Source organism: Gavialis gangeticus, unplaced genomic scaffold, assembly GCF_001723915.1.
Source record: "Gavialis gangeticus isolate Ggan-Ray unplaced genomic scaffold, GavGan_comp1, whole genome shotgun sequence".
Taxonomy (NCBI): domain Eukaryota; kingdom Metazoa; phylum Chordata; order Crocodylia; family Gavialidae; genus Gavialis; species Gavialis gangeticus.
Window position 1 is genome coordinate 13036485 of NW_017729024.1, and position 12793 is coordinate 13049277.

General features: G+C 40.7%; 1 protein-coding gene across 1 annotated transcript; it reads left to right on the top strand.

Moving 5' to 3' along the window:
• Window positions 1-8: 8 nt before the first annotated feature.
• Window positions 9-11039, top strand: MBLAC2 (metallo-beta-lactamase domain containing 2). The gene is made up of 2 exons (XM_019516894.1): window positions 9-540; window positions 8251-11039. Exons 1-2 carry the CDS (start codon window positions 72-74, stop codon window positions 8634-8636), a joined length of 855 nt encoding a protein of 284 aa, XP_019372439.1. The 5' UTR covers window positions 9-71; the 3' UTR covers window positions 8637-11039.
• The last annotated feature ends 1754 nt before the right edge of the window (window positions 11040-12793 follow it).

A 12793-nucleotide genomic window follows, 5' to 3' on the forward strand; every position in this document is an offset into this window, starting at 1 on the left:
ACCCGCCGCCTCCGGCCCCGCCCTCCGCGCCGCCCCGGGAAAGGGAGGCGGGCAGCGCTCAGCCGGGCGGTATGTCGGCGCTGGAGTGGTTCGCGCACAAGGCCCTGGGCGGTGGTATCTACTGGATCCAGGAGCGCTTCTACGAGTCGGGCAACCGCGCCAACATCTGGCTGGTGCGCGGGTCGCAGCGCGACGTGGTCATCGACACGGGGCTGGGGCTGCGCAGCCTGCCCGACTACCTCCGCGCCGCCGGGCTGCTGGAGGTCGGGGCCGACGACGAGGCGGAGGAGGTGGTGGGCGGGGGCCGGCGGCCGCTGCTGGCCGTAGCCACCCACGTGCACTTCGACCACGCGGGCGGCCTGCACCAGTTCGCCGAGGTGGCGGTGCACGGCGCCGAGGCGGGCGCGCTGCGGCGCGGCGACAACTACGAGGCGGTGACGTGGCTGTCGGACCGCGAGGTGGTGCGGCCGCCCGGCCCCGGCTGGAGCGCCCGGAGTTTCCGCGTCCCGCCCGTGCAGCCCACGCACGTCCTGCAGGAGGGTGCGTACGGCCCGCAGGGGAGGCGCTGCGGGGGTCGCGCCTGCCCTCCGGGCTGTGGGGAGGTCGAGAAGGGGGCGGGGCGGGGAGAGCACCTGGGTGGGGGTGCCAGCCCTCCAGGATCGCCCTGGAGTCTGCAGGAGTTGGATACAAACCTCCAGGAGACTGCTGAGCGCTCCCGGGAGAGAAACGAGAGGGCACGCATTAACAAAAATCTGATTCAACATTTAATAATATTAATCTAGTAGTCCCGCCGGTGTCTAAAATGTAGTAGTAAAGTGCATGTGCCTTCCTGATGTCAAGTCAGTAATGTTATGAGGTCAGGTGATGACACCTGCAGGAACGGACTGAAGGAGAGTTGGCAGCCCTATGCCTAGGGTTGTTGGTTGTAGCCATGTTGGTCTAAGGACATGGGCAGACAAAGTTCTTGGGGTCAATGGGGGTATCTTTTATTAGAGGTACAGGTTGTAGCTGTGTGGCTTGTTGCCCTCTTGTGGGCTCAGATCAGGTGTAGTCTATGCTTACCTAGGGGAAATACCGTGATCACCGCTGTGGCTTCCTAGTCGCACACAGGAAAGACGCTTACCCACGTAGGTAATGCACAGTTAACCGGGGCTTTATGCACACTTTATGGAAATGGGAGACTCCTTCCTAGTTTGCTTCTAAGGCCTTATGGCTAAGGGCAAGCAAAACTCAGGGGCCCCAAGTCTCTGGGCTTGGGCCTGCAAGCAGGATGCACGCCAAAGGATTTGGGAACATCTGAAGCCCCAGGTGGGGGTGGAGGATATTTGCCAATAGTAGGGCCACTTTGGGTTCTGGACTGACTCATGGATTTGGGATTGATTTGGCTAATTAGGCTTGGAATACAAAAATTAAAAACAAAAACAGGTTGTTGCCGTGTTGGTCTGCAGGCAAAAGCAATCGGAACTGTTGGGGAGGTGATATCTTTTACTAGACCACCTAGATCTTTGCAAAAAAAATCACCTCCCCAAGAGCTGTGATATCTTCTGTTAGACCAATTGGATTCCATGCAGAAGAGCATGCTAAGAAATGCCAGACTCTCGGTGCCTGAAGAAGGGTGTTTGTACCTGGAAACCTGCAAAGAACAATTTTCCAACTCTTTAATTGGTTTAATAAAAATATCACATTGACCCAAATAACCTTGTCTGTAGAGCACCTCGGTGCAAACACAGCTGGGCTTCCAGGTAAGCGCTGATCCAGTAGGGAACCCGGGGCCCTGAGCTTGTCGAGAGCAGTTGCCCCCATACACAAGCGCACCAGCTATATAGGCCATTTTGCTGGCATTCCTGTGCCCTTCCAGGGTCCTTCTGCACCTAGTGCTCTATGTCTTAAACGAGTTAGTCTATAAGGTGCTTCCCTGCCCTGCTGCCTCATGCATGTCTCGCACACGGGGACAGTGCGCATCTGTCTCGACATAGGGCAGTGCGCCTGCATGGCTGCATGTCAGAAGTTTGTACGTATTGCCTCTGTGTTTTTTTGTGCCCACATCTCTTGGATACTTACTGCAGTTGTTTCCACATCTAATATCAGCCATATAGGCTAGGGTGTGTTTATATGCATCTGAGTGCATACCAGGATAGTTTTTGGTTGCAGTGTTGGTATTTGTTGTATATAGTCTTTAAATATAAAGAATGGCAATTATATTGGCATCTGCTTCACTGATGTCTGTTACCGGATCAGCAGAGTCATAATGGCTGCATCAAGTTGTATGTTTGTAGTGAATCTCTAGAGCAGGGAGGCACAAACTTGTCTTGGTTTCCAGATAAGAGACCTGATTCTTTTCTGCCTTGGTCTTATGTGGCCTTTTCTAGCAGTGCAAAGAGCAAGTAAAATGTCACAACCTCAAGTCAGTGGAGAATACTGATTTGGTAATGGTTTATACCCCAACATGTAAGCAGCTTCTCTGGATATTGGGTAGTAAAAGATCAGGCATATTAGGTGTATTGGAGGGAATTATGTTACTAGATGTAGAAGACAAACATTTTCAATGCCCTGTAAAATCTTAATTTTTCATCTCTCTTTGGAAGTGATAAAGAAAATAATACTTTCCTTGAGCTAGTCAAATAAAAACATTACTTTGTTGTCCTGTGGGAAGCAGGTAAATCAGTGGCTGGGGATGACACTGCCAGGAATTGTGTGGTTTTCCAGTCAGGGTTGTTACAGGAAGCGGAAGCTTTTTCACTAATGGGCAATAGAATCTGCACCTAAGGAGAGAGTTGTCTATCAGTCAACAGCAATTTGGACCAGACAGGATGATAATCTTTTATTGAGTATATGGTTATGTCTGTCCTTTCACTTCTTAAGAGAGATTAATGCAACTATATGCATGTATTCTCAGTATTTTGGCTATTTTTTGATGACGAAGGTAAGGAAAATCTGAGACTTACATCTCAGTTCCTTCTTTTATACTGAAAAAAATCTAGCAGATACAGGCGCACATTTGTTTATACGTATGTTTTCCCTGGTTTGATCCTAAAGCAAAGGAAGCAATTAACTGTACCCTTCCTCAGCAGTTAAAGGAAATGAAACTCTATTCACAATCCTGATGTTTTTTAATTGTGAAGATTTCTGAGAGAGCCAGAAACCCTTTTTTCTTCTCTTATGGCACTAATGTACCCCTTTTTATAGTATGGAAATAAAAGCAACCATAAGAAATGCTGTTGTTTTATTTGTGATATATTTTAAAACATCAGCTTGGATATAGGCCAACCTGGATTGCTGTAGCACTGACTATTTCAAAATTATCTAGTTGTTTTATTGCATGCTATAGGGTAGATTCTTCAGTTAATAAAATCAAAATGAATCTCAAGGTAACTGTTTTAGGTAATATTTATAAAATGTACAGGAGAAATATTTGATTAAAGTTAGAGTTAAAAAAATCCTTGAGCAGTACAGTTTTTCCTCCTTTTTGAATAGGTCTTCACTACAGAAATAGGTTGTTGGCTCTGTGTAGTTTGATCAGGGGTGTGATTTTTAAAGTATATGAAAAAAATGAAAGTTGGGGATATAGGCATGTCTGCATTAAAGGTTTTAGCTTTAAAATATTTAGATGATAGTAAAGGTTTATGTGAGCTGCACACTACATATAAGAAACATTTTTATCTCATGAAAGTGTAAAGGAGTCATTCAAGTGTGTTAAATTTAATTTTGAGCTCAGTAGTCACCTGTTGACTATACTGTTTTTTTGTTTTGCTTTGTTTGTTTGGCACCTTTGTAATATGCCATCTAGTGTTAATTTATTCTGTTTCAGCTATTTCTCATGCTCTTGTCTGAATTTGTTGTCAAAACCTGAATATACACTTCCTCCTTTTATTTGAATGACTAGGTTTTGTTTGTTCTAGTTTATTATATTTAAAATGACAGTGCTGACTTTCACTCTTTGAACTGTTTTGATAGAGAACTATTTGCAGTAACTTTTAGGATGACTTTATGTTGTTTATGAATTTCTTACAAGATTGAACTGCAGACTTTAAAAGCTATAAAAACAAAACAAAAAAACTAGCAGCACTTTGCAAAATTTATGAAACATCTGAATACGGGTACTAGAGTATAGAAGGTCATATTAAGCATTTTACCAACCCTGGAAATGCTTACAGGATCTTAGACTTAGAAATAAAAATGCTCATCAGTCATCTACTTGTCTTCCTGCCAGTGCAGAATGAGGTCCTAACATGTTTATCTTATTACTTGAAGACAAGGAAGGAGTAGCTATCCCCTGGTTTTTATGGACTAGTTGGAGAAACTGATGGGCCTAATGAATAGACGCAAGCCTCTGAGCCGTGAAATAACTGAGCTTCAGCTAGTTATTTCTTATAAGCCATGGAAGTGTAAGGCAGTTTTCTTTATTGAAATGTATGTCGCTTGCCCTTTAAAGATCAATACAGTGATTCATAAGAAAATAAAGTTTTTATTCAGTTCCCTGTTAGGTTTAAAAATTACGCCATGTAATTTCAGGAATGAGTTGGAAATTAGGAATATGTAGAGGAATAGGAAGAACTACTAGATAGATGGCATCTATGATTGCGTACCAGATAATTGCAGCTCCTACGTTGGCTTTAATCAGCAAGTGCTTAGTATGTGTGTGTGAAAAGGTGAACAGTTCCTGATATACCTTTTAACCAGGGATGAAATTTTAGATATTAAGACTCTCATTGTTAGAACTTAAATGATTCTAAATGTTAGTCTCTATTGGCAATGATAGTATGAAGTTCTAGTTGATATTCACATCCTTTTGATGTTTCAGATTTTAGGAGCTAAAATTATCCATGCTTTGTCAGTCTTTGTCAGTCTTCTTAAGTACCTTTAAAAAAACTTTAACTTATGCTAGTGGTGGTCAACCTGCTGGTCCTCCAGGCTGGATGACTGTCACATGGGACTCAATTGCACCAAGCACTGGCCTGATCTGGCATGGTGGGCCATGTTGTTTGGCCAGTGGGGCTTCTCAAGGTCTGGAATTTTTACAGTGAGGGTGTGGCAAATAACAGTGCCACCACTTTTCCATGTTTCCACTGGGTGCAGCAATTCCACTGCTACCACCATGTTTCTGGACCTTTGAGGAGCTCCACAGGCTGGATGACAGCTCCGTGGGCCAGATCTGGCCTGTAGGCCAAGGGCGGGACACCCTGATCTATTCACTTTTTAACAGTATGAGAGCTTGTTGAAAGGGTGAAAACTCATCTCCCATGTGTTTGGGTGATAATTTTTGCCATTCCATAGTTTGAACAATTGAAACAAACATTACTTTTTTTCCTTCGAACAAATGCTCGAAAACAGCTCAGTTGTTGCACAAGTAAATCTATTATATTAAAGTAAGATTTTTCAAAAATACATTTTTATGTGCATGTAAAATGTGTCATTTTTGCATTATCTTTGCATTTTCTTTGTTCTGATAAGAACACTACCCACATCTCTCTTTACGTATTCCTACCGTTAAAGTTACATTCAAGTACAAGAACTAACCTTGTTATATCTTGAATGGTGAGAGAGCAAGCACAGAAGAATCAGAGTATTAAGTTTCTAACAGCACCCGTGTAGCCATTTTCATGTTTGTAGTATTGTATACTGATATGTATATATGGAAAATAGTAATTTTATTGTTGAATAAGAAGTGCATGCCATAATATACAATATGTGCAACAAGGCATGGTTAGTAAGGGTGCATCAATAGAGATTTTTGGGGCAGCAGGGCTGGGAAGGTGAGGCTGGGCTGGGTGGCACTGGGAGGGGACTGGGGGAGTTCCAGCCACCCCAAAATTGGCTGTAGCCCCCCAAAACCGCCTCCCAGCACCGCTGCCCACCCCCACCCTGAGCACAGTGCCCGGCCCAGCCCTGCCAGGAAGAGCCCGGCTTAGCCCTGACTGCAGCTGCAGCTTGCCCCACGCAGATCTGAGGGCAAACAGCCTCCGCCCCCCATGCTTTCCCAGGGTGCATGCAGCAGCATGAGCTGTGCCCCCCACTCCCTGCGTGCCCCCAGACAAGCCACAGCTCCATCCCATGCCTGCCGTGCCCTGGCTGGGCAGCACCTGCCCCAACCCCAGCCCCACTCCCTCCCTCACCGTAGCCACCACATCCCTTCCCTTCCCTTTCCCCTCCCCTTCTACCACAACAGACTTACCAGCTGGACACAGCTCTCCAAGCTGCCAGGCTTTGCTCCTCACCACCTATGTGCTGCACTGTGGCTGCACGCCACACGGGCCATTTATCAGCCAAATTATCGGCCACATCAGGCCGATTTCCGATGCAGTCAATTTTCTTTATATCAGTGCCGATCTGATATTGGACTGATGTATAGGTGCACCTCTAATGGTTAGCATTCCATTCAAATTAGAACTCTTAGCTCTTTGAATTTTCTAGCCTGGATATGTTCTTTGTCAACTATTATCATTCGTTTAGTTTTTTTATTTACAAAACTCATATAAAGTCTCTGAAACTTGTAGCGCGTTTTCACTTTTGTCATCCCATCCAAAATTTAATTTTTAGCCAAATTGGCCTGTTCTATCCTTCTGTTTTTCCACTGCTCCTGATATATATCTCTTTTTTTTCCCTCAGGGCTACAGGGGTGTAGGTTGTAGCCATGTTGGTCTAAGGACGTAGGCAGACAAGGGTCTTTGGATGAATCTGGTATCGTTTATGAGACCAACTTAAATAATTTTAAGTATTTAAGTTGGTCTAATAAAAGATATCAGAGCCAAAGAACCTTGTCTGCCTTTTCTCAAGGCTGTCTTTCATTTATCTCTCTTGATGATTGTTCCTGAATTCTGTGATTTCTTTCTCTTTGAATACTGGCTGTGTGCCATTGTTTTTGTGTGTGCATATATGTGTTGATTGTCTTTTCATTTTCTTTTTTAGTACAGCCTTACTTTAATTCTGGACCAGTTTGAAAGCCTGCTTTGCAGCTCCAGTTTTGTTAATTTCTGCTATTGTCTGGTTTACCACACTAGGCATCCTCTGCATAATTTCCACAGTATTCAAGGCTGTTATACTCGTATTAATTCAGCCATTACAACATTTCTTTTTGGCAAGCAGCCCCCAAATAGTTTTAAAACATACTGCTTGGTACAAAGATGTAAAATTTGGGAGAACAGATTGTTTCCCTATACTAAGCATGCACACATAACACAATCAGATACGTTTGAAGTTTAAAAAAAAGAAATTCTCTGAAGTTGGTAACAACTCCAAACTTGGCTTGGCATAGCAGCATAATAATTGTAACCCAAGCAGCTACAACATCAAATGACAAAATACAGTTATTTTAGCATCTGACTTTTTATGGAGGTGTGGCAGGGGGAGTATGCTCAGGTTCATTGATTTTAAGAAGGGTGGTAGGAACATAGCTCTCTTGAAAAGCAAGCCTGTAACTGCTGTAATAATAGCTGGTTACCAGGGCTCAGTTTATTTTGTTACTCTTCGCTCCTATTTGGAGTTCTCTGAAATGGATACTGAAGTTTTTAGCCATCCCCTTTATTTTAAATCAGTTTCATTATTGTTATTAGCATGGCTCTAGTATTATAATATCCACTTATTTTGGCCAGGAAGGACTGGGTGGAATTTTCTTTGGAACTCTCTGGTGTCATACACTGATCCAGCTGCTTGTGCAACAGTAGTTTTGAACCACATCTTCCCTCCTTCCCACGCTTTGGGCCTCAAGATCATAAATCTTCCTAAAGTAACCAGAAATATAAAATAAATACAACTTACAAGTAATGGTAGCTGAATATTTTTCTCCATCAGTCTAAACTTCTATTAGTGTAATGGCCATTCCACTGAAAAGGCTTCTACAGTTATGGAGATAGTGAAACAAGTGTTTCGAAAAGTCTACTTTGAATGTGAACGAAAATAGTTACCACTTCAAATTCCTTTTAATTTTATGTATCTTATGGACCAAGGTACTACAAAAGGTGTATTTTGGAGGCACTCTTGCTTCATTTGATGATTTAAGTTCCGTCACTGCAGATCTCCAAATAATTACTGAAATCTAGAAAGGATTAAAATAAGGATAAATTTTGATAGACCTGTTTGAAAAAGTGCCAAAGAAACCACATTTAGGAAACTAAAAGAATTTTAGAGTTTTCTTTCTACTTATGTTTCTTCATGTTTAGACTTTATAACATGCGTAAGTCATATACTTTTGTTTTGATTTGCTATACATAATAATAAATGTATATTTTTTTATTTAATATATTTACATTTTAGGAGATGTGATCAGCCTTGGTGATCGACAGCTCACTGTCATGCATATGCCGGGTCATTCAAGAGGAAGTATTTGTTTACATGACCGAGACCGGAAGATATTGTTCAGTGGAGATGTTGTATATGATGGATCAATGATTGACTGGCTTCCCTACAGCAGGATAAGTGACTATGTTGCAAGCTGTGAGCGTCTTATAGAATTGGTGGACAGAGGTCTTGTAGAGAAGGTGCTTCCAGGGCATTTTAACACATTTGGAGCAGAAAGGCTGTATCGCTTAGCTTCCAACTACATTGAAAAAGCTGGAGTTTGTCACAAGGTTTCTACCTGTGCCATGAGATCCATTGCAAGTTTAGCTCTTCGTGTAACTAATTCTAGACTCACTTCTTAGTAGCAGTTCATTTTGTTGATCTAACAAACTATTAAAACCAAAATGGCTTTTGAAAGTTAGTATTGACTACAAATGAGCAGTGTGCAATATTAAAAGTCATGCTGATAATGAATGAGCCATAAATAGTTTTATTTTTGCCTCCTTTATTTCTATTATAAAAAAATTAACATAAGCTAGTAGCTTTTACCAAAGCTACCATCTTTTATTTCTATTTTTTCAGGGCATGTTTGCACATGGATTATTATGAATGCCATTTGACTGCAGTTTGAAATATTTTATTTTTTATATGATTCTGATATGCCAAAACAAAAGGTTTTTCATTCATGCCTGAAACTCAACTTCTTTCATGTGGTGTTCGGTTAAATGTTTAATTGTAGTTGAAGTATTTTTAAATGACTGAAATGTAATTAAACTCTTAATGCTGTCTTTGAAAAGAGCACTGTAACATTCCATTGTCCTATTAAAGGTACTGGATGTGTAATCCAGTGTATTTAACATTTTATCTGTGAAAGTGAATGTAACTTAGTGTTGACTGTTTGTTTATTAGAATGCTTCAGTATATATTGTTTTTTGGAAAAGTGAAGTGCATTGCATTTGAGTCTCTTGTTCCAGACACAGATAAAATGCATTGATGAAAAATGGTAAAATATATTGTTAGTTGCTTATTAAAATTGTAATGTGTGATATTTTAAAAATTGTTTAAATACATAAAGTTTATATATGCATAACTACTTAAAAGATTTATATTTAATATACATGTATCTTCTTTGAAAGGACACTGTCTGATAATTTTACATACAAATCTTACTCTCCTGAAACAATTGGCTCTACTCTGTTAAATTTTGTTTTTCCATTTTAGCTAATTTCATTCGTTCATTCATTCATTACAAGTGGGTTGAAATTCACCTGCTTTGTTTGAGATTTCCCTTCATAAAGAGATGTTTTTCTCTTTGTTCATAACAAATTGTATTGTGCGCCCTATTCAGAAGATACCTATAACCTTCTCATTTTACATAAATTCTGGCAGAAAGAATAGCCTCCTTGGAAACAAATTATCAAATAACCAGTATTGTTCTCCAAGAATTATGCTATACTGAGTATCTTAGGTAAATCATTCCCTCCTTTTATGGCTCATTGTACCAAATGTGTTTATTTTATATATCCTGTACCAAAAGCAGTACTTCAAAGACAAACAAATGTGTGATACAGCTTGATTTAACAGCATAGATATGCGAGCAGAGTAAATCAAACAGATTTCTGGCTAGTCAGAGCACGTTTATTATAGCATGACTTGTTTTTTTTTCTGTGGAAATGCAGATACTTTGATACGATTATGGTGAAGTTATTTCACTTGGCTGATAGTTTTGTTTTGTAGCTTAGTCTAGGAAGAACTGTTTAACTTGATCTATATGTTCCTTCCTTGAGCAGGAAAAGAAAGGCAAAATGTGGGAGGTAGGGGGAGACATTAGGTAAAGGGCCACAAAGCATGCTTTTCTTTCAGGTCTGACATGGCTGATAACTGCATTGCACTCCAAATATTATTCTGAGAGGTTGGCAGGATTGGCAGTCTGAGACCCATTGCGGAAAGCAGCAAATTCAGAATGCCTGAAGAAGAATAGTGTGGCTGCCACAGTTTGCTCTAAATTATCTGGACAAGTTACTGCTTCTATTAGAATGGGAGACTTGTGAACTTTGTGATTCAGTAGCTACCAAGAAAAGCTGTCCAAAACTTTTCAAGTCAGAATTTGTATCCTGGCATCAATTACTTCAGAGCTACAGGATTCTCAAATCCTGATACAAGCAAAGTGCCCAGTAAAGTCAATGAGTACATACTGCAATCAGTAACAGTCAAGTTCCTCCTTGCTAAGCTAATGGGACTTTTACCTTGCCAGAAACTCAGCTTCAGAACATAAAAGCAGATTCAGAATGGGATTTATTAGTAAACTGCTGCTCCAGAATGAGCAGAAAGTGATGCTTTGGGTCTGAAAGTCCTTATTTTTATATTACAAGAAATATAACACTAAGCAAATAGTCTAGATATAAAATATGTGGAGGATTTCCTTCAGACAATTTTGTAAAGAAATAGTCAGATTTTGACCATAAGAGTTTGACAGTGTCCCTTTAACACTACTTTGAATATTTACATTTTATGTTAAATGCTCCAATTTTGCAATATTTATACTTGTGTTGAATTATTATTTGTAAGAACTCTAAGATGTTGGTTGTGTTAATTCAGTTGTTTTTAGTATTTTAAAGAATTTTATGACAAATTATGAAGATCAAAAAATTAAAAAATTGGTCTGACATTTATCAAGACTTTAGAGAGATGTCACAGTTTTCAAGGAAAAAAAATATTGCATCATTTTGCCATGGATACTTATAATAAAAGTGTTATACTTCTAATGGTGTCCAGTTGTTATTTCATCAGGAAAAATGTTTCATTTAAAATGGAAAAAGTAAGATCTTTGCTCAGGAACAAGAGCTTATTAAATGTAAAAATTATCTTTCAAAGAATGTAAACTACACTGTTAGTTCCTACTCTTAGGTTGAGGCTGCAAAACTCATGAAAGATAGTACTAAATATGGTTTTAAAAAATGGTTTGGTGTTGGCTCTGGGTATGAACACCTGGTCATTTCTAGCGGAGACATTCCCATCACAAGAAATCTTTACAGGAAAGGAAACAGTACAGGTATTCAGCCAGCAGCCACCTTCTTGCCTCTGTTTCCTGTACTTTCTCGAGACTCAGGCCACCAGCTGAGGGGGGAAAAGCACTGGAGAAAAACTATTGTGCTTCCCTAGACCAGAAACAGAATTGTGGCTCTTGCAAGAATGAATACCTGTACAAGCAGTACTAACCCATTAAATTATGAGCTCTGGCACCTCCTATGAGAAGTAGTCAAGTGAACCTCAGTCCAAGAGCAAAACAACTTTTCTCAGAAAAATACTTAAAATGAAATGAAAAATGAAGATGTGAAAGAAAGGAGGATGGGGAAAAGGAAGAAAGCCATGGGTGAGAGAAACAACAGGCTTTTACAGTCAAATTTAAGAAATTAGGCATTCAAATAATTATTTTATGTGTTTCTTGATCACTATTTACTACCTAGATACTACAGTTATTTCGGTATTATTGCTTGAGTGTGAATAACCGAACTGTATATAATCTATGAACTAAAACACAAAAAGGAAGCTTACAAGAAGTAGGAACTTGGACAAATGACTAGGGAGGAGTATAGAAGTGTTGCTCAGGCAAATGGATGAAATCAGGAAGACCAAAGCACAATTGGAGTTAGCAAGGGCCGTGAAGGATAACAAGGGTTTCTACAAGTATGTCATCAACAAGAGAAAGATCAGGGAAAGTGTGGGTCCCTTACTGAATAGGGGAGACAAATTAGTGACAGATGACGTGGAAAAGGCTGGAGCAGAAAGTGCTTTTTTAATTACCCCTGTCTTCACAAGAAAGATAAGCTCCTACTACACCTGGCTGCACAGTCTGGGGAGGAAGTGAGCAGCCAACAGTGGCAAAAGAACAGGTTAGGAACTCTTTACAAAAGCTGGATGTGTGCAAGTCCATGGGGCCAAACCGTGCACCTAAGGGTGTTGAAGGAGTTGGCTGATGTGATTGCAGGGATGCTAGCCAATATCTTTGAAAATTGGTGGCAGTCAGGAGAGGTCCTGAAGATTGGAAAAGAGCAAAGATAGTGCCCACCTTTAAAAAAAAAACTGGTGAACCTTACCTCAATTCCAGAAAAAATGAGGCAGGTCCTCAAGGAATCTATGTCTAAGCACTTGGAGGAGAAGGTGGTGATTAGTAAGAACAGTCAGCATGGATTCACCAAGGGCAAGTTGTCCCTGACCAAACTGAATGCCCTCTATAATGAGATGACTGACTTTGTAGATGCAGAATGTGACATACCTTGACTTTAGCAAGGCTTTTGATTAAGGCTGTCAGACTTAAAAAATGTGGTTGTGATTAGTTGCGCAATTAAAAAAAGATAGTTGCAATTAATCGTGATTTTAATCACAGCTAAAAACTCAAAATTACGCAGATATTTTGTATGGTTGGGAAGGTGTGTGTGGGGGAATTTGTGAAGGTGGGGGGGGCTGTGGGTATGTGGGGAGTTTGAAGCCTGGGGGGGTCCCCACAGGGGAGGCTGGA